General features: G+C 41.5%; 1 protein-coding gene across 5 annotated transcripts; it reads right to left on the reverse strand.

The window, feature by feature from the left end:
- Positions 1-24: 24 nt before the first annotated feature.
- Positions 25-26,358, reverse strand: SLC45A2 (solute carrier family 45 member 2). 5 transcript variants are annotated; one of them, XM_027709517.1, is made up of 7 exons: positions 25,871-26,358; positions 24,603-24,779; positions 20,989-21,308; positions 17,014-17,157; positions 15,632-15,755; positions 14,193-14,398; positions 25-314 (listed from the first exon to the last, which is right to left on the reverse strand). In XM_027709517.1, the coding sequence occupies exons 1-7, from the start codon at positions 26,307-26,309 to the stop codon at positions 294-296; spliced, it is 1,431 nt and encodes a 476-aa protein (XP_027565318.1). In that variant the 5' UTR covers positions 26,310-26,358; the 3' UTR covers positions 25-293. The 5 variants fall into 5 exon arrangements, with proteins under 5 accessions (XP_027565318.1, XP_027565316.1, XP_027565315.1 ...); XM_027709515.1 differs by lacking the exon at positions 25-314 and adding an exon at positions 9,260-10,287 and having other exon boundaries at positions 20,989-21,203; XM_027709514.1 differs by lacking the exon at positions 25-314 and adding an exon at positions 9,260-10,287.
- Positions 26,359-26,742: the final 384 nt, after the last annotated feature.

Genomic DNA, 26,742 nt, shown 5'->3' on the forward strand with positions numbered 1-26,742 from the left:
GAGGATCTTCCCAGCTCAAGTACAGCAAATCCTACTGTATTTGTTTCCTAAGTAACAGCACAACATGCTTCAAAAACTTACCTGTTTCCTAGAAATGTTCATGTCTTCATTTGTAACAGTCACCTTTTCATGGACTAAAATAAATACGGCTGAAGGGTGCAAAACAATGCTTAAGAGTCCTTGAAGAGGTTTTTGTGACTGGTCTTCTTCCATATACAGACTGCTGGTGGGGCGCTGGTAGAGAGATGCACGTCGTTATAGAACAATAGGGACCCGAAGGTGCAGGCTGACATCTAGTGACAAACTGAAAGGAACTTTAAAGACAGGATATTCTCGTTAGGCAAAAACTTTGATTGCTGAAGGACTTTTTAAATGCCTCAGCCCCTTAAATAACTAACTAAGCTCTTAATGTAATAACAATCTCCATTGCACTTCCAGGTTTCCCTCCTCAGTAGAAATACCCTTTTGCTTTCTCAGTGAGTTATTCTGGCACTCACTTTAGCAGTAAAAAAAAAAAATCCAGTTTCCTTCATTCATATTCACAACTGTCTACTCTAAAACTTGATTATTCAATTGAATAGCTCTGATCTAATTCGTATCCCTGAGCTTGAGCAGACATAGCTATGGGTGCGGTGCAGCTAAAGGACTTGAGAGCTTGGATCTCCTTTTTTTAGTGAGGGTTATTTCTCTGCTGCTTCAAAAGAGATTTCTTATTTTTACATTCAAAGAAGGTTATTGAAAATACCTTTTTATCATGATTAAGCAGTTAAAAGAATCTCAGATAAAACTCAATCCTGTACTAAAATGCGGCTGCTAACACACATAAGCAGGCCTGTCAGCCTATGTTCGTGCATAGCCTCAGAGTCCTTCCCAAAATCTTACCTGTAAAATACAGACTTACAGGATGGCTGAGCAAACTGGGCCAAAAATTCACCTGGAGACAGAAGCAGTTTCTTGAGTTTACAGATTTTTGAAAACCTTGGTCTACCTGCTTGGGAAAGACTGCTTACTATTCATTGTGGGAAACAGTAAAGGTAGATTACTCAGATACCAGCTCTCTCCCTTACTCATCCATTCCTTGGGACAACGAAATACTATTTCTCCACCTGTGTTTTTTCTTGCAGAAAGCAGCTGAATGAGTATGGCAATTGCACAACAATCAAATTAAGTATTCAACACTTTCTTCTAGAATCATTGTTCAATGAACATTCCCACTTTCATTCAGCAGTCACATCTAACTGCACGCTGGATAAAACCAGAATCTTGTGGAAAAACAACTTTTTTCTGTACTTGTGTAAAAGTCTGATCATCTTAGAAAAGACATCTGAAAATCAAATACCTTCAATTTTCTTTTCAGACCAAATACTAAAACTGAGATAATAAATTTGTTATCAATTCATTACTACCAAAAATTATCCTAGAGTTGAGATGACGGAGAAATCACATCTGACTAAGCTGGTAAACCTTCTCTGATTAGACAATTAACCAGGTGGTTGAGGGGACAGCAACTGATTTATATTGACATAAATAAGACTTTTGGTGATCTCTCTCACGACATCTTCATAGGCAAACTGATCAATATGGACCAGTGAGTGGAAAATGAGTTGGATTGAAATTGACTGAACCGATAGGTGTAAAGTGTTGTGATTAATAGCACAAAGTCCAGCTGGAGGGCAGTGACTGGCACTGTGCCCTGGAGATCAATACTGAGGCCAGTCTTGTTCAACATCTTCGTTAAAGATGTGGATGATGAGACAGGGTGCACCCTCGGCATGTTTGCACTGGGAGGACTGGCTGGTACACCACAGGGTTGTGCCTCCATTCAGAGGGTCCTCAGTGTGCTGGAGAAATGGGCTGACAGGAACCCCGGAGAGTTCAACAAAAGGAAGTGCAAAGTCCTGCACCAGGTGAAGGGGTGGATAATTTCCTGCACCAGTACAAGCTGATTGAAAAGCAGCTTGGCAGAGAAGGATCTGAGGTTCCTGGTGGACAAGGGGAACATGAGCCAGCGATATGCCCTTGCAGCAAAGGCCAACAGCATCCTGGGCTCCATCAGGCAGAGCACTGCCAGCAGATCAAGGGAGGGGATCCTTCCCCTCTGCTCAGGCTGGTGAGGCCATATTTGAGATGCTGTGTCCAGTTCTGGGCAAGTAACCCTGTTCTGGTTTACTTACCAGAGAAGTTTCAGTATGACGGAGGGCTTGGAGCATTTGCCATGTGAGGGAAGGCTGATGGAGCTGGAATCATTCAGTCTGGACCTGAGAAGGCTTGGGAATTTTATCAATGTGTATATATCAATACCTAGTGTGGATGGGGATTAAAGAAGCTGGAATCAGACTCTTCTAAATGTTGTCCAGGGAATGGACAACAGGCAATAGGCACAAATCCCATAAATATCATTTAAATGTAAAAAAACCCCCAGCTTTCTAGTGGTGACTGTGGTCAAGCACTGGAACAGGTTGCCTGGACAGGTTGTGGAGTCTCCAACTTTGGAGTTTGGAGTTGCTCAGAATCTGACTGGACACTGACTGGCCCGCTTTAGCAACTCTGCGCTGAGCAGGGGGCTTGGACTGGGTCATCTCCAGAGGCAACCCCAACTATTCTGTGCTTTTGTGTGATTCTGTGATGGCAAATAAATTGCTCTTTATCTCTGTTCAAAAACAGTAGAATTAGCACGTGTCTTGCTTGATGTTTATTCTGAAAAACCCCTCAAAATTTTATGCCCCCGAGTCACCTACTACTGTGTATTTCAAACCATCTATTAAACTATTTCAAATACGTTTTTATTGCTCTTTATTTCTGCCAAAACTGTGGAGAGGGCTCAGAGGAAATATAGGCCTCTTGACCATCACAAGTGATTTCCTGCTGAATTCCATTTCCTTATTCATGGGCAAATCCAGTGATGCAGATAGGGGTAGAGAATAACCATGAGCTCCTGAACTGAAGGTAGTAGTGATCCAACAGCACTGTATTAAATAACTGCTCAACCCGCATAGTCAATCATAAATGGTGAAAAGAAGAATATAGTTTAAATTCCACATTTGGGGTTACATTTTCAGAGATGTAGACCGAAACCTTGAACTTTGAGCACACAACATAAATTCATTTCAAGCAAAATATTCCGAAATGCAAAGATCCTGTTCAGGAAAGAACACCACCCTTTAATAAAGTGCCATCTTCCTCTCAGAGAGAATCATAGTTCTAACAGCTTTATTTTATGTTTTATTGCCATGCTTTGCAACATTATGTCAATATTTGGGATATATTTCTTAAAGGTGTACTTGTTGGTATTGTTGGAATTTCGGCACTTATTAAAGAAACAAGTACTTCAGCCCTCAAAATCTCTGTGAACTGAGTAAATTGGAAATTGTATTGCAAGATAGCATTAATTTTATTTAAAAAAAAAACCCATCAGAATGTTGAAAAATCCCAAATCATTTCAGATACATCTGTACTTCTATGGTGATCTGCCAGGCATGCAATTCCAGGCTAGTGCTCCCAGACTTTAAGAAAAGGCATCTCTGCCATAAACTTTTCCTCACCCTCTTGTCACACCTTAGACTCCACAATTCTAGAGTTTCCATGTCTCTTCCTCACCACCTAACAAGCAGAGGGGCTCTGAAACAGAGGTGTCAAAGACCCTGATGCTGCCTCTCTGTGTGCTGTGAGCAATGCCCCTGCCTCCTGATGCACCTCACCTCCTGGGAACCAGCGCAACACAAATTCATCTGCCAAAAATGTGGGGGACGGCTACACTACAGGACTGACCCTTGGCATTAGCACTGAAGGCTTCAAAGGCCAGATTGTGCTAGGAGTTTGATGCTAAGCATGTCCTTGGTGCGGAGGGGCTCCTGCCACCACATGTCCACAGGGCAATGCCTTCACTGCACTAGGCAGCTGAGTTACAGCTGGTAGCAAGCGGCTTTCCTTTGTTGTCTGCGCACAAAAAAAAAGAACTGAACTGCAGCAGTGCACCGCTATGGGGAAACTCCAGAGTAAGGTGGAAAAAGTAGGGACAGGATCTCTCGCTCTGGAGAGGTGCTATAATGTCATTGAACACGAGGGGGCACCCAAGGACCCCTCGGTGGAGGGAGCACGGCGGCAGCTCTTCATCGGAGCAGGCACAGCCTTTGGGAATTATCCTTGCAAAAAAGCAGGATAATTCCATTTTTCAGAAATCATCACAGATATCTCTCCCCGAAAACATCAGACAGGATCGGCTTATCTCAGTTTACTCTGCAACCCAGAATGGAAAGCACTGAATTTTGTCCTCCTACGACTGCAAGTCCTTACAACTGGAGCAACATATGGCAACAGTCTCTGGTTTAAAGTCTGTGCATGATGTGTAGTCACTATCTTTAATACATAGGTAAAATATTAATACATGGGAGGTAAAATTTTCATTTCCAATAAGAAAATTTAGGAAATGCAACTGCTTAACACATCTTGCATGTCTGAAAGCAATGTATGAAACTGAATAGAAGGCAACAGAATTCACACAATCAAAGAACAGGTCAGGTTGGAAGGGACCACAGTGGGTCATCTGATCCAACCTCCCTGTTCAAGCAGGGTCATCCCAGAGCACATTGCACCGGATTGTGTCCAGACGGTTTTTCAATATCTCCATTGAGGGAGAATCCACAGCCTCTCTGGGCAACTTGTTTCAGTGCTCCATCACTACCACAGTAAAGAAGTTCTTCCTCATATTCAGGTGGAACTTCCCATGCATCAGGTTCTGCCCACGGTCTCTTGTCCTATTGCTCAGCACCACTGAGTAGAGCCTGGCTCTGTCCTCCTGACACCCTCTCTTTAGGTAGTTATAGACAATGATGAGGTCCCCTCTCAGTTGTCTCTTCTCAAGGCTGAACAGGCCCAGCTCCCTCAGCCTTTCCTCATAAGAGAGATGCTCCAGTCCTTTGATTGACTTTGTAGCCCTCCACTGAACCTGCTCCAGGAACTCCATGTCTCTCTTGTACTGAGGAGCCCAGAACTGGACACAGCACTCCAGATGTGGCCTCACCAGGCTGAGTAGAGAGGAAGGATCACCTCCCTCAACCTGCTGGCAATGCTCTTGCTAATGCACCCCACAATTCCATTGGCCCTCTTGGCCACAACGGCACGCCGCTGGCTCAGGGTCCACCACGGCCCCCAGGTCCTTTTCTGCAGAGCTGCCTTCCAGCAGGTCAGGCCCCAGCCTGCACTGGCGTGGGGGTTATTCCTCCCCAGGTGCAGGACCCTGCACTTGCCTTTGTTTAACTTCAGATGGCTCTTCTCTGCCCATCTCTCCGGCTTGTTGAGGTCCTTCTAAAGAGCTGCACAGCCCTCTGGGATATTGGCCCCTCCTCCCAGTTTTGTGCCATCCTCAGCCTCATGTGCTGAGGAGGCATCTGCCCCTTCATCCAAGTCATTGATGAATAAGTTAAAAAAATACCACTAGTGACAGTCCTCCAAATAGACCCTGTGACCTTACAAACCCTCTGGGATCTGGCACTCAGTCAGTTCAATCCACCTCATTGTCCACTCATCCAACCCACACTTCTTGAGTTTGCCTGTGAGAATGTTGCGAGAAACAGTGTCAAAGCCTTACTTAAGTCAAGGTTAACAATATCCACTGCTCTCCCTTCATCAGTCCAGGTAGTTGTTTCATCCTAGAAAGCAATCAGGTTGGTCAAATATGATTTACTTTTAGTGAACCCATGCTGACTGCTCCTGATCACCTTCTTGTCCTCCATGTGGGTAGAGATGGCCTCCAGGATGAGGTGCTCCATCATCTGTCCAGGGATTGAGGGGAGGTAGACTGGCCAGTAGTTCCCTGGGTTCTCCTTCTTGCCCTTTTTGAAGACCAGGGTGACATTTGCTTTCTCCCAGTCCTCAGCATCTCTCCTGATCTCCATGACCTTTGAAAGATGATTGTGAGCAGCCTGGCTAGAATGTCTGCCAGCTCGCTCAGCACTCATGGATGCATCCCATCTGGGCCTATAAATATTGCAAATCACTTTTCACAGCTTAGTCTTGGATAAGTGACCCCGAACATTTGCCTCTTGAATAAATAAGAAGGACCAGCCAGAGAATGAGAAATGAATGCTGGAAACTTAGAGGGGAAAATTTTGTTTTAAAAATCATTTTTTATAGCTTTATCATGCCCAAAATCCTTTAAAGACATTTCACAGCAGATGCTTCCACCGTCTTCCTCCATGAAGCAATCCCTCTACAACTCTGAAATATCAAATGTCACCATTGCCACATTCACTCACACCATTCTTCCTATCTTTTGACATGCTGCAGGGAGTAGTAGTGATTCACGGGCACCAATGTGAAAGCTGTGATTTCTCCCAAAGCAAAGACATTTATGATTCATCCTGACTTGTGTAGTTTATCTGGAAGAAAAAATTATCTGCCACAAGTCACCTGTTTGTTTTCAAGCAAGTCAAAGAAACTCAATGGCATCACTGTGAAAGACAGAATGAACATGGGGGGGGGAGGGGGAAGAACAAACAAAACCAAAACAAACCCAAACAATTTTCACATTACTTATACTCCAAGTCCTCTAAAGAGAATCAAAAGTTCCTTGAAGGCTTTGCTTGCATGACATGACTACTTGTTAAATGGGAATAAGAGGCAGATGTTCATAGGAGAAAGAAAAAGGAAAATGCCATGGAGATAAGATGGTAGGCTTGTTTCCTGCCTCATTTTGTTCAGCCATGACTACTTTAGTCAAAGTGGGGGGGAGGGCTGTTGGTTGTCACAAGACATCTCATCTTTTAGCAGGTCCAGCAAAAGGATACAATGACAATTAAGAGATAGGAGCATCTCTCTTATGAGGAAAAGCTGAGGGAGCCTGGCGTGTTCTGCCTCACAAAGAGATGACTGAGAGGTTGTGGATTCTTCTTCACTAGAGATATTCAAAACAAATATTCAAACAATATTCAAAAATCTGGATGCAATTCTGTGCCATGTGCTCTTGGATGGTCCTGCTTGAGCAGGGAGGTTGGGACAGATGACCCACTGTGGTCTCTTCCAACCCAACCCATTCTGTGATTCTGTTTGTTTCATCTAAATGTATCATTTGCATAAACATGATACAGACAAAATCTTTATTGATTTGGTTTTATGTATATGGAAATAAAACCAGATGGGGAAGACCGGACACAGGGTACTTGCAACTTTATACTCACATCATTGCAACAAAAGTTGATATTAAGTACAATAAATGATCATATTGATAGCTCAAGTCCAGAACTAATGTAAAAGCACAAAAAAGGTGGAACTTCTTAAATTAGTAGCGCACGGCACAATTCTTCAATACCTTTAATATTTTAACATTTTAGCATTTCTATTGCTGAAATAAATAGTTATTTTATCCCCTTTCATTTATTAGTAACATATTATATTAGTAACATACATTAGTAACATTTCTATTGCTAAAAGAAATACTTATTATATCCCCTTTTATGAATTACTAACATTTTATATTGTTTTCATTAACACTTGAAATTCAACTTCAGAATGAGCACCATCATAATTCTTTTTGGTTTGAGCACTGTTTTCCAAATTGTACATATTTTTTGTCTGCTTGATATTTTTGACAAATATTCATAAAGAAAGATATTATTTTGAATTCTTAGAAGCAATATAGGACACTTTTATGAAGAGACTTCCAAAGAAAAGCTGACTCCAATCTATTCTGTGTTCTGTAGCATGCAGTGGATTTTAAAGGGAAAGATCATAAAAAAGATGACAATATGAATTCCTGAAACAGTTTTCTCTAAATACATTTATAGATAAAAGCATTGATATACATTATGGGCACCTCTCTCTTCTCTCTGCAGGTTCAGAACCTTTCTTACATTGCTAGAGATCTACAGTCACTTTGTGGGCCTGAATCAATGCCAGCGTTCTCTTTGTGCAACAGAACAGAGATAACACTGACCATTTAGATGTTAATGTTCTGATGGCATTAAAACTCAAAGAAAATATTGACAAAGACATAGGTAAACATTGCAAAATTTCTTTCCCAGCCTCACAGTAGAATCAGAGCTTTATGACCTCAGCTCCTGGAGCAGGGTTTTACATGGTGCTGCCCTATAAAACCAGATCACCTATATTTTTATGGCTCCATAGAAGCCTCATTTTTCCCATAAATATTCATCCTCCCAGGAGATACTGGGTTAATGGAAGTTGGTGAGCTAACGATGGCATAAAGTGAATGGAGAAGACAACAATCCTTAATTTTCTGGCTTTCTCCTGTTTGTCCTCATTGAGACGCTTGTGCTCCAGCCATCTCAGCACCTACAAAGTGTTTCAAGCACAGTTCAGGGACTCAGTCTTCCTCAGTCTTTTCTCTTCCATGGATGTGACATGAAGAGCCACAAAACAAAAGAAACTGTAAAACGTAGTTTCTTCGTAAGGCAGGATGAAGATGCTGTAGCAAGGTTTGCCATGCACTGACCCTCTTTTTGGGCCTACAGTGGGGACACTGTAGGGGAAACTTTCAGTCATCAACAAGAAAATGTAGCTGAGGCTTCCATAGGCTTATTATAATTAATAAGAATTTAACTAGGGGAAGACTGGTTTTCCTGAGAATAAATGACTCACTCTACTCTTTAAAACATAGAAAAATTATGAAGTTGATGCATCTCTGGAGGCACTTGATGCTCAAATCTAACCATTTATTTGTGGTGTTGTAAGTTCATATCTTGCAGAGCTTCTAAGACCTGATCAGCTCAACACTGCATTTGACTGAACAGTGTTGATTATACATGTGCAACATTAAAAAAAAAAAGGAAAAAACCACACCAAAACCAATGATAAACACCATATTTGGCAGTAGTCTCTCAGTGTTCATTAACAATATTGCATTAGCAGATCTCTTCACGTGGCTTAACATATAACATAGTGAGTGGATATGACAGTTTTCAGAACAGAGGAAGCACAACATAAATATAGTATATAACTTTCACAAATACAGGATTTCCAAAACTCTGGCAATATTATAAAAATAAGAATGAAGCTTCATAAGCAATTAAATACAAACAACTGGACTTACATATTTACTGTACAGTAATTCCTGATAGTGCTTTGCAGAACTGAATTTATTTACAATATTCTGTAAAGAGCAAATGCCATTTCACTCAAAGCTAGATGCATGAAGAAAATAGAGAAAACAGAGATGCTACTTGAAGGTAAATATGTGTCATATCCAATGTCAAGATTTAAGTGGCTTTAAACCATTCATCAAATTCTTACTTTGGCCAAGTTTATTTTTTCAATTACAGTATCAAAATTGAGAGGCCAGTTTTTAAAAAAGGAAGAAATGGTAGCTGTTCCCTATAGACAGGTTTTTTAGGTGCCTACACATGGATTTGCAGAACAGACTTAGGCAGACTTTCCTGACAAGCCTAGCTAGTACTTCCACGTCATTTATACAGAAGCAGCAGGATTCAGTATTTAATAATTACTTTACAATTATGTTTTTAAACAATTGGCTTCAATCTTTTTGATATTCCAAACATTTTTCACACCCAAACCTGCTTTTAAACATGGCTGATAATTAACTGATCCTCTTTAGTAGTACCACTAATCATAACACAGCTGCACCCTGCTTGGCCTTCGACACCTGCTTGATCCTCTTGCAGGTTTTGACTACAGGAGGGAACAGCCCCAAACTTAAAATACCTGAAAAACAAGATAAATAATAACTTTCTTCCCAGCTCTGTCCTTTTACATTACTTCAATTTATCACATACTTCATCTATTAACTTCCACAAATTGGTAATGAGGAGTTTCGCAATGACTCCTCATGTAGGGCATCAAAATACCACGGGCAGACACGCCGTCACATGTCACAGCGTGTGAATACACTGGGTGTGTGTACGCATCTGAGGCATTAGGCAACCAGTTTTATCAAGTCTCCGTTTCATAAAGCTCTGGAATTGCAACCAATCCAAGGAGGTAAGAGAGGAGGATGTGCCAGCAGTATCAGCACAGCAACAGCACCAGTGCTCCGGACCCAGAAAGAAAATACTCCCCTGCGGAGATTTCTTCCAGTCACTTCTCACAGTCCTACTCCACATAACGAACACAGAAAGCAACGAAGCAGCAGCCAACCAGAGCCACCGTGGATGCCGAAATCACAGTGACAGCGCTGCCAGCAACACTAACCAAGAGCCCCAGGCCCACTCCAAGGATGATCTGCGCAAGCTGGACCATGCAGGTGAGAGCAGCACAGTCAATGCCCTTCCCTCGTCCGTGCTCTCCTGCTTGTTCCCCATCCTGCAGCTTCAGGTTCTGCAAATAAGCACAAAACAAACCCCAGTGAGACGGGACAGTTTCGACAATGTGCTGCTCTTGGCCAGTGCATTGATACAACCCTGAGGTACAGCAGGGCAGGTCGATAGCTCCCTGCTTCCCTTATTGTATCACAGAGGTTATGGAACACAAACAGAGATTTTACAAGTAACAATGAGTTGCCCAAGGTTCCACTGAATTGTCCGGTTTTTCTCATCTGCAGTTTTTCCCTCCATCCCTTCTCTCAAGGAAGCAATTGAAACTTGACCAAAAAAATTGGACATTTCTTTCAAATTCAAGTCAATGTGAGCTCTGTCAAACTTACATTTAACAGTACAGGACATCCTATCATGGATAATTTAGCTCTAACTCATGGCTGAAGGAGAGCCTCAAAGGTATATCATACTATCAAATAATCATAATAGAATCACAGGATGGTTTGGGTTGGAAGGCACCTTAAAGAACTTCTAGCTCCAACCTTGCTGCCATGGGCAGGGACATTGCTCAGAGCTCCATCCAACCTGGCTTTCAACACCTCCAGGGAAGGGGCATCCACAGCTTCTCTTGGCAACTTATTCCAGTGCTAACAGTAAATGATTTTTTCCTAATATCTAATTTAAACCTACTTTCAGTTTGAAGCCATTGCTCCTCATCCTGTCACTACATGCCCTCGTGAAAGGTCCCTCTTCGTCTTTCTTGCCGGCCTCCTTCAGGTACTAGAAGACCACAATTAGGTCACACTAAAGCCTTCTCTTCTCCAGGCTGAACAATCCCAAATCTCTCAGCCTGCCCTCATGGAAGAGATACTCTTCCTTCCTAATCAATTTGGTGGCTTCCTCTGAACTCGGTCCAACAGGTTGATGTTTATCCTGTTGTGCACCCATCCACCCAGAGCTGGATGCAGTGCTCCAGGTGGGGTCTCACCAGAGAGAAGCTGAGGGGCAGAATCCCCTCCCTCACCTGCTGCCCACCCTGCTTTGGATGCAGCCCAGGACAGGATTGGTTTCTGGGCTGTGAGTGCACATGGCTGGGTCATGTCCAGTTTCTCACCCACCAGCACCCACAAGTCCTTCTCAGCAGGGCTGCTCTTGATCTGTTTATCCCCCAGCCTGTGTTGGTACTGGGGGTTGCCCCGACCCAGGTGCAGCACCTTGCACTTGGTCTTGTTAAACCATATGTGATTCCCATATGCCCACATCTCAAGCTTGTCCAGGTCCCTCTGGATGGCATCTTGTCCTTCAAGTGTGTCAACAGCACCACTCAGCTTGGTGTCATCTGCAAATTTGCTGAGGAGGCACTTGATCCCTTTGTCTATGTAATTAATGAAGATATTAAATAACACTGGTCCCAGTAAGGACTCCTGATGGGCACCACTTCTCCCTGATGTCCACTGGGACTCTGAGCCATTGACCAATACCCTCTGGATGTGACAGTCCAACCACTTTCTTATCCATCTAACAGTCCACTCATCAAATCCACCTCTTACCAATCTACAGAGAAGGATGTTGTCAAAGACTTTATAGAATTGCAGAAAAATCCCCACACACATACAGGAGCAACGTGCTCTGAAGTTGTGGTTTAAAGCACATAAAGGAATTCAGTACCAAAACCTAAATGTAATTCTTTTCTTGTTGGGGAAAAAAGCAACCTGAAAACAAATGTCCAGACTAGGATTCTTCTCCACTACTGAGGGCCATTGTTACCTACTAATTATCTGTGTATCTGCTATGATGCACATAGCAGAGCAAAAGCCTTCATTTATTATATACAAGTATCTTGCATATTAGCACCCTGTGAGGCTGGTGGATCACTGGAACAGGTTGACCAGAGGGGTTGTGGAGTCTCCATCCTTGGAATTATTCAAACCAAACCTGGGGCAGCCTGCTCCAGGTGGCCTTCCTTGAGCAGGTTAGACTAAATGATCTCTGCTGGTCCCTTCTAACTTCCAGCTGTTCTGCAATTCCCTCCAGAAGGAATTACTCTGTTTTTTTTGAAAATATGTGGTATTTTCATATTTATTTTTCTTCTTGCATAGGCTATTGCACAGAGGAGATTGTATTGTAACAACAAGAGATTTCCACACTGTAGGCTAGCTGCATTGCTGTCTTCTGGTAGACAAATGCTCGTGATCATTAAGATGCTTTTTGGTTTTTGCAAAAGCTATTATCTTGCCTTTGAGCTATTCCCACTCAAGGCTCACAAGTACTGGAAACAAACAGTCTCTTTCTAATCCAGTAGAAAAAATTGAATTTGGATCCTAGGGAACAGCAGCACAGAACAGGAGTTGAAATGGCAACATTGTCAAACCCAGCACATGATTTTGGAAGAATGCATAATGAGGGAAAATATCTGCTCTTTGTTCTGGAATGATACAATCCCAATTTCAGACACTTTTTTTTTTATAAATTATATCTATTTTGCTAGACTGTTCCTAATGTTCCTATGTGCCATTGGTTCTGACAACAACCACATGAATGTGTAAATATATGCAATTTTGTGCTTGATGTTTCCTCTTTATTTTTTCCTAACCATCTTGTACATTATAGAAGATTTGAGCTAAACCTCAATCCATTAGTATCAAATCTTACATAGAATTATACATCATTTAACATTTATCATAGCAAGTACCACACACCAAACAAGAAACGATTGGTTGTCTTACAAGCAACATCCAAATATATCGGTCAATTAAATATAAGTTCATGCACACATCAGCATGTTTTATTTCACTTCTCTTTTGGAACTGCTCTGAATTAGAGCTAGGCTAAAATTTTGCCTTTATTCCCTCTCTCTGAGGTGGCTGGTCTGAGGTTAGAATTGTGATCTCACCCTAAATTGTGTTCATTCCCTGTCCTTTGTTATATCTTTATAAACTCTACATGATGATCATTCTCTGTTGGAAGGAGCAAAGAATTGAACTGAAAAATTAGGAATTAGATACGCGAAATATTTAACCCCATTGAGACATCATCCTCCTAGGATTCAATAGAATAGAATAACTAAAGAGTTTTATTGTGTTCATCATTCAGAGGGTGTGCCAACCAGTAGGACAAGTTCCTCAGCACTTGATCTAGCCCTATCCTGGTCTCAACTGTGTTTCTGTGTGGTTTTTCAATGGTTCAAATTTTCCCTTATTAATTTTTTCAGATGTCCCAAGATATACTGAGAACTTTTCCTAAGTCCTCCCAACTCTCCTTAATCCTTCTTGTTCCCAGCTGTCTACTAACTTAAAGACTTGAGAGAACTTTACCATTAAAGAATTCCACACATTACAATACATGAAGATCCTGCTGTGCTCAATAACAATGTACAAGATGTGCAAGCTCTTCCAGATTTTCCTTGGAAACAGTATTTTATGCTGTGGAGGACAAAAATCCAACCACAGACATTTAGAAAGATAATGAGAAGGTGGTATACGATTAAATACTGAACTATGTAAAGATGTTTCTCCTTGAATTTCATGTGTTTATTAGCTAAGAGCTTCCACAACACTCTGCAGTTAACTAAAACTTCTGCCAGCCTTTATAGGATTTCTATTAACCTCAGACACTCGTAAGTCAAATCCTCTGCTAATGCAGCTGGAAGGAACGATATAAGGAAGGTAGCACATCAAGGCAATGCAAGTGGAACCCTGTCATCTGCTTACTGCCTGAACACGTACTGTGACTGGCTTTGTTTCAGTTCCTCAGAGACAAATAATTATATGTCTCATTGCAGGACTGTTTGGAGAGTTTGGAGCTGGGACATTAACTCTCTCTGTCAGAATTCATAATATGTGTCACATAAATAGTTTTGAAATTAAAATGAAAAGCTGCTTACCATTATTTCTACCCAGTTTACCCCCAAAATAGACTGAACAGACACAGACAGACATAAAGTTACACTTCTCTAGACATTGCACTCACCTCTTCTTCCCTATGGTACTCTGCAATGAGGTGGAATGGCACTGTGTACAGTGTGCTGGACATGACTCCAAAGAGTGAACACAGAGCCAGAGTGGAATAGACATTGGGAAACAAGCCAATTAATCCAGTACCCAGTCCAAAAAGGAGGTATCCAATGAAATAAAGTCCTTTTAATCCTACGTATGGCAGAAGAACTTTCTGCACATCTGTGAAAAGAAAGTGAAAATGCTGATAAGACTAAAACAAAACAGGCCACATTCCATCAGAGAGTTCATTAAGGGATTGTATTTTGTAAAATGAAGGGAAGGAGATAATCTTACTGATTTTGGAAGTTGCCTCAAATTACTGTAGGTATAAGTTTGACAAAGAATACTTCCTCTCTCTGGGAATATTCTGTCATAGCCAGCTTCAGAGAAGAAGTAGTTAACAACTATTCTGGAAGAACTGCCCTCATTGACTTTAGAAATGTTAAGGAAACTTCCCTGTCTGACCATCTAGGAGCCACTCTGGCAGTCACACTCTGCACCACTTGAGATGGGACTGAGGTCCCTTCAAAGCAGGGGGATCCAGTGAATGGACAGGTCCCCAGTTGATTCCCTACACAGCCCACACTCGCACAGTCAGACCAGGTTTCATTTCAGGCCCCATCCCAGGTTTCCCACAGCAAAGTCTCAGACGTCTGAATCCTTAAAATAATTTAATCATGGTGCAACAGTAGGATAACAGCTTGAACTGGTGCCTTCAAGGAGGGACCCTGAATAAAGGAAACCCTGGGCTCTTATACCCTCACAGTCCAAGCGCACAAAAGTCTGGGGTCATTGTCTCCTGCTGTGTCTCTGGGTGTCCAGTCCCCTGTCTGGGCCACAGGGCTCTTTTGTTGTGTTCCAAAGGTGAAAAGATTTCCCTTAAGACTCTTTTAGATGCTCAATTCAGCTCCTAAAATGCTACTTACTTGAGTTTTCAGATCACTAATAGTTTTTTAATCCCTGGTAAGCATTACAGTGAAATCTATCTGGGGAGTTGTGCTAGCATGTTTACGCGTAGTTTTGGAGAGCAAGACTCAAGCTTCTGGCAAGAATTTCTGCATAGGGAATGCAAATGGGGAGAGGGCACCTTCAAGAGCCTACAGCTACAGCATTGCTGGGTGAAAGATCATCTCAGAATTCAGTCTGGCATTTAACTTCAGGACGATTTTCAGTGTTCATGGTCAGTTCACACGCAGAACAATGTCTTACTCCCAAAGTGACCCTTCATCATGTGGTCAGGAACTGTTCGTGTACAGATATGAGTTTCTAACAATGCTGAGAATGTAACGTTTCTTAAAGTTTTAATGTGGAAAAAAATACCAGTTAATTTGGCATCATTTTATGTTTTTTAAACAGTGGCAAATAGCAAACAGCTTCAAAACACAGTGTTGGAGTTCATTTGTGGGCACTTACAAGAATAGACTGACGAAGAAATTGCATTGATGCACAGTCCCCAGCATCCCATCTCTACTCCTGCTTTGTAGGTAAGGTAAAGTGTGGAGTTGTGAGGTGCATAAGGATTACCCTGGTATACAACCTGAAAGAGACCACAAGGATCACAGAAGGTAAGGATGACTGCAGGTAGAGAATGCTTCCCTCTTACAGGAACAGGTACACAACACAGGGCCTCATCCCTGGTAGGGAGCACCTGGAGAATCTGTTAAGCAGTGTCCTAACCACACTCTATAATTCTGCAGGTTTCACACTCACTTCTCCCCGATTATCACATCACAGGCTCCTCCTCATTTATTACCCTCTGCCTTTTCCTGAACTGTGCATTTTACATTGGTTCATTTGCTTTTTTCCTTTGGGTGTCTCACTCCCAACTCTCCTTCTCTCTTCACGTCTGCCTTCTTGTCTTAGCCTTTTTTTCCCTAATTTATCTACAAATAATTTTTTTGTTTTCTCTTTCAGGCTTACCTCAACACACTAGTTTTTCCACACAGTAACTGTCTTACTCAGTTCCACATCTAGACAAGAAAAACTTTTTGCTTTCAGTCATTCATATATACTACAGGGAAAAAAACTCCTTCCTCTTGCCTTGCCTATGAAGACAAAAATGGCAAGGAAATGGGAATACTGCATGGAAACCACAGAAAAAAAGTAAGTGGCAATGAGCGGATTTGTGCTGGGGGCTCTGGAAGAAAGGAGGCAGACAGGTTCATATAGGCAAGAATCACTGTCAAGGGCATACAGTCCTTCTGCCTCGAAATGGCAGGGAAAAGGGAGCACTGGGTATTATGAAGATAAATAGTTGCTGGCCAAAGGGCCTCAGGGAAAGATTTACAGAGGTATGGAGGGACAGATGAACTCAAGAAGACAAGAGCTTTCTGCTACCAAGTATCTCAGTGTGTGCAAGGAGCTGCACAGCCTGAGGCCAAGGAGGCTGCAGTGCAGGGGAATGGCTTTGTGTGGATAGTGCCCACGCACTAGGATAAGGCCAGCTGCATCCAAGCATTGCCCCAGTTAGGAAGCCTGCCCATCTCTGAGAAGCTCTGAAGCCAATGCAAAAAATGCGTGTTTGGACAAGCTCTGAGAGCTTCATTTGGAACAGTTAAATAGACACAAACAGCCTTACAAATGATGAAAGGTTTTTCCCGACAATTCAACAGACTGGCTCAGAACAAGGGCCTGACCTCAATTTGCTGTTTTACAAAACCCTTGTTGAGCCATCCAGATACAAATGGATCTGACACCAATCTCATTTCTGCAGGATCATAACATCATTTAATTTCTTTCTGATGGAGGAGGAGATGCTATTAGGAAGGGGAAGCGAGAGAATTTTACACTTTTACCTGTCCCATGAAATCCGTGAAGAAGAGCATGTTGGACAGGAAAGCCATCCATCCAAACAGGTGGCTTACGCACAGACAGCGATAGTGGGACGGCATGCTTAAAAGTGTCTTCAAGAGTGATTTAAGGGTCATCTGCCTTTGATCCTAAAAGCACATATTTAAGAATAATTACAGTATTATTGCCCCGAAGGCTAATAAAACAGGTGATAGCAAATGAAGAAGGCCTTAGTATCTTTTCAGTGTTAGGCTTCCAAAGTTTTTTACTTTTTGCTAGGAAAGAGTTGCTTGTGTACTAAACGTCCTTCAATACATAAAATTCATAGAAACTCTAGGAGAGCTGGGAAGGAAGTAACACTTCTTGCTGTTTTAATCAGTAGGATTATTATTTATGTGTAGTACCACAGAAAAATTTTCTGCCAAAACAGATTCAGGGAGTTTAAAAAAAAAAACCGAAACCCAACAGCAACAACAAAACCAACAAACCAAAACCCAAACCAACCAAACACAACAGCAAAAAACAACAGCAAAATTATTTCTTCATGGAGACAATCAACTTGAAAATTTAAAGCTGCCACAGAAAAAAAAGACACTTAAAATACATTTTGGTATCGGTTGTAGATTTCTAAACACTTCTGAGACCTCATTCCCATTACATTTTATGTGCTAAATTCCCTAGAAATATTCTTTTTCTAGGGAAACTTCTACCTCTTCACACATGTCACGAGATTTCCACTATGTACTGTCCCCCCTTGCATGAAGCAGGGTAAGCTATGATTCACCACAGGAGATGCAGCACCACTCCAAATCCTGCCACCCAGAGAATGTAAGTTCCTGCATCTGAACACCTCATACCATGGGAGAAATAATTCAAACTCAAAACATTATTGGTGCTAGTTAACAAATGTCACTGATGTGGAAAACCCACATTTCTCACCACCTCCAAAGCCTCACATTATCTCCCTCCTCTTTGTCTCAACCCTGTGCCCCAAAACTTTCTGTCAGTTGTTTTCCAGTCACATTCATCAGATCACTTATATAATTTTAATATTTTTTTAGTACTGTAGGTGTGCTTGATGTCAGGTATTTTGACGTGTAATTCTTCCTACATTAAAGCTCCTGAATGGTTCTTTGCTTTTAAATTTAAAAAATACTATTTTATCTGTGCACGATGGAACACTTTCAATTTTCTCTTGTATTTTTTGTAGACAACAGTGTGGGGAGAGATGGTCAGGGAAGCTGTATGGTCACAAAATGTGGAAGAACTGTAAAAGTTATGTTAATTACTGGAAATTACTGGACTACATTTTATCTTCACTTTGCTGTAAGATGTCATTTTTTCCTTTCTTCTTTCAATGTCATGGTTACTTTTTACAGTTCTTCTTTCATTTGAACTCAGTTATGCTGCAAGCTACTCTATGAATAATCACCACATTTAAAGTTGGAAAATACTTTGCTTCAGTGGGAGGTTTTTAATCCTCATAGGAATGCCAAAATTCAAGTTGCTGACTTTCACCTTGAACTACATATTGTCCAAATCCCTTGGAATTTCTCTTGGCATCACTGTCTCTTTTAAACAAGGCAAGTTTTATATTCTTCTACAATTCTAAAAAAACCAACTGAAAATTCCACATTGACTCATTAGTGTTATTTCAAGGATACTTACTATCTTTTGACTTGGCTTATTGAGTTTGTTAACTCTTTCTCACAGTTCTTTAAAAGTGTCTTTCCAATCAAAGTGTTAAAGCAAGGTTATGGAACTACAAAGGACACTGCTGTGATTACAAACAATAATTTGACAGCTAGATAGAAATGCTTTCTTTCTATTTAGATGTTTTAGAGACTGGAAATGGAAACTAAACTCTTTAATGTGCACATTCAACATGCACCAATACACAAACCACATGATAATTTAAATAATGTGCTGAAGTTTGGCTCTGTTTAAATGCTTTATCCTGCAAAAACTCACAATACCAAATAATATTCTCTGTAAATTCACTGCAACTCAAGCCACAAGATGATTTATAAGGATACAGAAGAATCAATATGACTTGGGTATTATGCCAGTGGACCCTGAGTAATTTGGCACCACGCAGAAGAACACAAGGCTAATCGCTTTGAATGTCTGTTCATACTGCAACAGGTCAAATCTTATTAATAATCATGTTAGCTATTAGCATGTGAGAGCACAGTCCTTAATTTAGAAGATAGAGGGCTGTGATGCCTGCAATAATGAAAAAAAGAGTCAGAAAAACAGGAAGCCAAGCCATTTCTTTAAGGAAGCAATTACAGTAATGAATGAATCAGAAAACATGTGCCACAAGAGACAGACAATTAAGGCAGTGAGTGTCTAGAATTTATACACACTCAGGCACATCAAAGAAACATGAGACAGATCAAAGCACTGTGAGACTCTAACAGGCTGCCCAGCCTAATCAGAGAGGAGGGCAATGGCACAAGCTTGCCCACAGACACCAGAGCTTCCCCTCGGGTCTCAAATGTTATTGATTCTGTGGAATTAGTTCTTGCCAAGGCAGAGGCTACCCCAATCCACAGTCTGCTCCCCATACTTCCACTGCATTGTTCTCTCTTCTTCATTTGCCTTCCTTTGTTCAGAGCCCACATGGTCCAAGCAATTGATGACACTCAGCATCTCCAACAATTTGGAGGATGCTCAGAGAGAACAGTGCCGGTGCAGGATGCTGGCTGCTCAAGCTGGCCTACAGTGAGGAAGTTCAGACAGCATCACAGTGTGCTGGTCATATTGTCCAGACAACTGTTACCTTGCTGTCTGCCTCTCTCTGTGTTTGCCTGGCATTCTCATCAGGCAATGTTCACCTTACATACCTTTGTCTTGTATCTGGTGTAATAATATTTTTCTTCAGGTTAGAAATAACAAGTGCTATTATAAAAAGAATTACAAAAAGATAATAAATCCTTTTTATTTATATATCCTATTTATTTATTTATAGCTCAAACATGAGTATAGGTTTCTAACTTATAACCATCTGCACATGCTCAGTGCTTTTAACCTGATTCATCAAACTTTTATCAGGGATGGATATACATAATGCCAAGAGATCACAGGTGAAATTAAAACAACAAGCAACTCTTTCATCCATTGAAGCAACTGGTTTTATTATCCATGGCTTACTAAGGGTACCATGAGAGAGCCATGAGAATTCCTAGCACTAAAAGCCATCAACAAAATATTAAGAACTGTTCCCACGACCATTCTAGAAATGTGCTCCCCAGGTATTTTTCTGTTAGATTCACCTTCTCCTAGTTCCCTTAGATTGAATTAGCCTCTCATAAAAATGCAGCAGAAACAAAATAACAGCAAGGATTTGAAAGTACTCACTATTCTCTCCCACCTTAAAGTTCTGCCAAAGACACAGCTACAACATCACTTCAAAGTAAAACTAAAACTCTGGTAGCAAGGTAGCATTGCTGTAGAAGTAGAAATTTTAAACACATTCATACTCTCAATAAATCCTCAATGAAATGTTGTCCAGCAGCAAACCCAAATGTTTACTAGACCAGGCAACATACACTTTATATGTACTAAATATGAAAGTGTTTGGACTTCAGTGGGAATTACAGATCTATATCAAAGATCAGTGATCTGTAGTCCTTGTTCAAAATTTGATATTAATTACATCAGGACTAAAGGACAGAGTAGATCCTCTTATCAAAATTCACGTGGGGAGCATATCAAGAGACTGACACAGAGCAAAAAATTGAACCTGGTTCTCCCTTGTCCCTTCCAATTGACCAAAACATCAGAACCAGCCTGTCTCATCCCTCTTGCTGGCAATTCTTTCTAAATAAAAAAAAAAGAAAGCAGGATTCTCACTCTGTATACAGATTGTTTTTCTGTGCATGTGAAAGGGCTCCATTACAAATAGTCAGCATTAGCTAATTAAAGGGTCTCTAAGGATGCAACGATACGTCCCACAAAATCACCTCTGCACTTACCTGTGATGCAACTGCGCATTTCCCTGGTTTAGCTGCAGACTTTATTTCAGTGCATGTTGATTTTAAGTAACCATTCTTGATTTCCTCCTCTATGGAGTTATATTTATGTGGTTCAGTCACTTCCAACAAGAACTTTGCCTCTTCGTTTTTGTATCTGAGTGGGACTTCAGGAATACTGCACAGATGTACGGTAAGGCAGATTATGAAAACCAAGGCTGCGAAGAGGAAAATCACCTGGAATTCTGATGCCAAGGAATATCCTAGTACAGTCTGACCCCAATCCATAGCACCTGTCAGGTAACCCAGGGCTCCTCCCAAACCTATAACGGTGGGGAAAAAAATAAAAATCTACTGGCATCGATAAAATAAACAGAGTACCCAACATCCCCAACATGTGATCCCCTCTAGAAATGACAGAATAATCACTCTTCAGATATTAATCACATGAAGTAGGAATAGCAAGCTAATCACATACATGAGCAGTTACTAAAACATCTCTTGAAAAATCTCCTCAGATCTGGTAGACTGAGCTCTCCCGAAAATGCCTGAACATACAGCAACATAGGCCCTCATCTCTTTTCTTGCCTCTTTGAAGCTCTATTTTCTTTGAAATGGTGGAGTAATACAAGTAAAGCAAAATAGAATTATACTGAAATTTATGGTTTGTGATTTTTTAAATTTCACAGAACCAACAAACATTTTTAAAATTATATCAAGACTATCTATAGTTTTGACTTTGTAAAATGCATTTTGTATTGCTTCATCTAAACAGAAATACCACCTCCATGTGAAAATTTTTTAAAAAACGAAATAAACCCAAAAGCATTGGTTTGGAGTTGTACAAATCCAAGTCCCTCACCACTTGGAATAGAAAACAAAAATCTTTAATTCCATTTACTAATTTTCTCAGAAGAGGTAGACCAAAAGGTAAAATGAAAGTGCTACCTTGTGCCTTGAAGTTAATAAACCCAGTGTTCAGTTAATTTTTTTTTTTTAATTTCTTCTTTTTGCTATGACTGCACACAGAGATGCACAAGAAAGTGCACACTGTCACATTCAGTACAGTGCTCTGGTAGTGGCAGCAGCTTCGTCGAGTCCCAGCACCTTGTTAACCACCTGTCTCTTCAGGATGTGTGGAAGTCACACAGGCTTTTGAAGGACTTGCAAGCACTTCTACTCTTCTGCCTAGGAGACCTGATGACAGTGTACAGCAAAACAACTCTAACAGAAAGTAACAGCACCCACAAAACATGGGATTTTGATTTCATTCTGGGCTTTCTGTACTTCCCCCCCCACTCCTGAGTCTGATTATGGCCCTTCTTCATTGTGTCCTATAGCATTTCTCAGAGGACTTGCTTGTTTCATGAAAAACAATTAAGTTGTTAATAGCTTTTTTGAAGAAAATTTCACTACATGTTTGTAGTATATGTTTGCAGAGAGAATGTTTGATATTTGAGGTTGTCTTTGCATACTGTTTGAAAAAAAAGAATTATGATATTGGAATGGAGCCTGAATGTTGCATGTTGGATGTGTGAATTCTTCCTTCCACTTGTCTCAGTGGCCATAGGTTTCATAACTAGAAAGCTATCGAGTTTCATGTTCAAACCTTAAACTGAAGACAAAGCGGAGAGTAAAATCTTGGAGATATTTAGTATAAAGGGATGGAACCAAAGTGGAGAAACAAAATAATATCTCAGACAGAAACTAGAAAAGAAATGGGAAGATTGCTGCCTATGTCTTACTGGGATAAAAAAAGGAATGATAAATATAAAGTGTACAGAATGGATATTTAGATTAGATTTTAGGGAAAACTGTCTAATACCAAGGCCAGTGAAGTGTTGGAACAAACTGCCTTGGGAGGGCTGTAGAACCCCTCTCAAGGGAGATTTCAAGAAGAGACTAGGGAATTCCCATTTAGGAAGGGTTAAGATAGAAATGAACTTGCTACAGAGGGCACAGGTGTTGGATCTGGCCATGCAATCTGCCCTAGCTTTATTTGATATTATTTGTGACCCATCCCTTTTCACAGCTTAGTACACAAATGAATCAGATCCAAATTTGGAGCCTCCAAATTTGGAGCCAAGGAAAAATTGCAACCAGATTTCTACTGAAGGCAAGAATATACATAGAGACTCATTTCTCTCTCTATTCAAACAAGTGATTCTTTAAAATTTTATCTGTCAGTTTGTAATGGATAATATTGATGTCACTTCCATGTGGCTCTAAGGTTCCCTTAAAATTTGTGTTCCTGGACAAAGGTATTACATATGTCCAAAATCAGCCCATTGTCAATAGCTACTACAGCTCCCTCCTTGAGCAGAGTAACTGCTACTGAATCTACGCGGCTCTGCTTCTGGTGTGGCTCCGCAGACACAAACATCTGCTTTAACACAGATTGCATGACTTCTCAGGTAGTCTGCTTTTTGTCTAGTCCTTTCACAGTCACTCAGCTCCTCCCAATGCACTTTGCATGTACACAGCCTTACGTGTCTTCCCTGTGCATTGTCTCAACACAGGGCTCATGTACTGCAGATGATTTCATAGAATCACAGAATATTAAGGGGTTGGAATGGACCTTAAAGTTCACCCAGTCCCAACCCCCCTGCCATGGGCAGGGACACCTCCCGCTAGACCAGGTTGCTCAAGGCCTTATCCAACCTGGCCTTGAACACTGCTGGGGTTGGGGCATCCACAGCTTCCCTGGGAAAACCTGTTCCACTGCCTCACTACCCTTACAGTAAAAAATTTCTTCCTAATATCTACCCTAAATTTCCCTCTTTCAATTTATACCAATTATTCCCTGTCCCATCTCGATTAAGAGTCCCTCTCCAGCTTCCCTGTAGGCCCCTTCAGATACTGGAAGGTTGCTGGGAGGTCTCCACACAACCTTCTCTTCTCCAGACTGAACAGCCCCAAGTTTCTCAGCCTGTCTTCATATGGGAGGTGCCCCAGTCCTGTTATTAACTTTGTGGACCTCCTCTGGACTTGCTCCAACAGTTCCATGTCCTTCTGTAAATCAGCAGCATTCCAAACATGTCCAAAGACAAATGAAACTGTTAACTTTAGTTGCAAAAGCCTGGACTGAAACACTTGGATCTATTTTGTGGAGATTGTGAAGTTCTGAATTTAACACAGAACTCTTATTTTTATATAGCACATATTGGAGCACTGCTGAAGAATAGGAATCAACCAGTCTGGTTTGTGCAACTTTTGCTTTCTCTCACATGCCAAGTCAAAAATGCTCTTTCTATGTGCAATAGCAAGGAAACAAGTTACATTCATTAATTTTTGCTTCACCAAAAACTTGAAAAAAATCAAACCAATCTGAATAAACAGTACTTCATTTTTTTAAATAATTGACTGCTCTCACTTAAATCAGGGCTATGTTGCTGTAATTGTTTATGCCTGCAGCCTTCTGCAGCAGAATTCTTGCAGCAGTAATCACAAGTTGCTGTTCCCTGGAGTAGTGAAAACCCAGCAACAAAAGACTCGTGACTGAAGTGCAGGATCAGATGATCAGTTCATTCAAGAGTAGAAACACAGTGAGGATAAAATCCATGCAATCACCTTCCCCTCCTTCGAGAGGAAGGGAGGAAAAGAAGGGATCTGAGTACCTGTAAAGAGGGCGTGGTAATGCAGACCCTTCTCTTTATCCTGATGAGAGCAGACATCAAATAAATACGCTTTGATGGGGCCATCAATAAAATCAGCTGCAAAATCAAAAAGCACTACTCCCAGCATGGTAATGACTATTGCCCACGTCCGCCGCTTTTCATTCTCATCGATGAAAGCTACAAAAAGAGAAACACCCTCATTCTGACAGCAACAGTGCCATGTTCTGCAAAACCACATTTTACCTTTCCTGATACCTCCAAATCTAAACAATGACTGGTTACACAAGAGAGAACAGTGACACCAGAATCAGATCAGAGAAGCAGGAGAACTGAGTCTGGATAGCGCTGAGTTGTGCTAGGTTGACTTACTGCCTTGAGTCAGCACATGCTCAGGGTGTTCCAAGCTCCACAACCAAGAGAATCACTATCCTTAATCTACGCCTTTACACCTCCATGGCGTGCTCTGGGAGAGCAACATATGCACTTTGTCGTACTTTTTGGTTTTTTCTATTTGTCCCACCCTTCCATTGTTTTAGATAATCAAGAGTTGACTACAACATCTCTTTCTGGGCAAACGAAATCAAGTATATTCAACATCAACAATATCCAGGAAGAGAGAATAAATCAATCCCTAAAAACACACACCTCCCCCCTCTGCCAAGTCACACATCAGCAACAACTTTTCATCAAGACTTTAAGAAGTTACATCCCAAGCTGAAATATAACAGTATCTGGGCATGCCATTCCTATTTAATTTTGCATATTCCAGGTGCAACAGGGTTTCCAAGGAGTTAAAGACTTCTGTTGTTCACCAGCATAACAAAGTCTCCAGTGCTGCAATAACTAAAAATAAGTATTTTGAATGCTAATCCACCTAAATAGGGCTGAACAGGTAGATAATCAGTTTGGATGTGTATTTCATCACAAAAACAATATTATCATTTAAGCTAATAAGGTAGATCTTAGTTCGTAAAAGCCTCTATGGGGCTAAGCAAATCTTTACTTGTACAAGCTTATCAGGCAACCAAAGGCTGTAATCACACATACAAACTACAGAACACTATGGATATGGTACATAACATGCAGCGTTAGGATTGAATGTATATGAAGATTTCAGTGCTCCCCAGCTCCTTCAATGCAGCTGAGTCACATGATACTCAATTTTAACAGTCCATTCCAAGAAGGAAAAGGGAAACCCTCTCTTTTTCGTCATTCAAAAGGCTAACTATGAGTTTTATCTGTCAGCACATTGCATGCCCCTCACTCACCTGAGATCATCACGTCCCCATTGAGGTACAAAGCCATGCCTAACAGCATTATGATGCCTAGACCCAGAATGTAAGGTCGCCTCCTGCCCCAGCTACAGGTGCAGTGATCACTGGCTGAACCTACCACGGGCTGCAGCACGAAGCCCAGGATAGGGCTGATGAGCCACACCAGGCTGTAGAGGTTCTTGGGCAGCCCTACACTGAGCAGCACCGGCGTGACAAAGGCGGCCTCCACGGCATAGCAGAACTCCCGGCCAAACATCGCCATGCTGTGCATGACCAGCCTTCCCACCGCTCGCTTCCCGGGCACCACTGCTCCAGTCCTCAGCACTGACTGCCCCAGAGCCGCCTCCTTCTCTCCGGTGCAGTCCATATCAGCCTTGGCCACTTCAGAAGCAGGTGGAGGAACCCTGTGGAAGCTCTCTTTCGTTAAGGTCATTGCTCCGGCTGTGCGCGTCGCTGTGGCAGATCGGTGCTGCCTGCTCCGGCTGACATGGGGCCCAGATCATATGCCGGGTGGGATCGGTCTGTGCTGGGGGAGGGACTCACATACTTTCATGGCTCTGCGATCACAAGTTATGCCAGGAAGGGGGCGGGGAAGTGTGTGTTAACATTAGCAGATCTGAGCTCTTGGGCGTCTGCACAGCTCCCAACTATCCACAACTAAGGAATTACTGTTTACGCATGAAGCACACATATAACGGGAACATACATCACATGGTCAAGGCGCAGCATTAGCCTGACACAATGCTATTCCTCTTGCTGCTCTAAGACAGCAGTGATACCAGGAATCTAGAGCCCTCATCTTTCAATTCAGCAAATATGAACATCAAAGTGCTGATTTCCTGCTGATTGAACAGGGAGAAAAAATC

This window comes from Neopelma chrysocephalum, unplaced genomic scaffold (genome assembly GCF_003984885.1).
Source record: "Neopelma chrysocephalum unplaced genomic scaffold, ASM398488v2 Primary Assembly neopelma1_96780, whole genome shotgun sequence".
Taxonomy (NCBI): domain Eukaryota; kingdom Metazoa; phylum Chordata; class Aves; order Passeriformes; family Pipridae; genus Neopelma; species Neopelma chrysocephalum.

Coding starts and splice junctions, on each gene's coding strand:
- SLC45A2 (XM_027709514.1), bottom strand. CDS start 26,309: ATGACCTTAACGAAAGAGAGCTTCCACAGGGTTCCTCCACCTGCTTCT. Junction 24,780..25,870: donor TGGGGACGTGATGATCTCAG/GTGAGTGAGGGG, acceptor CTCTTTTTGTAG/CTTTCATCGATGAGAATGAA. Junction 17,158..20,988: donor AATGCGCAGTTGCATCACAG/GTAAGTGCAGAG, acceptor ATGTGCTTTTAG/GATCAAAGGCAGATGACCCT.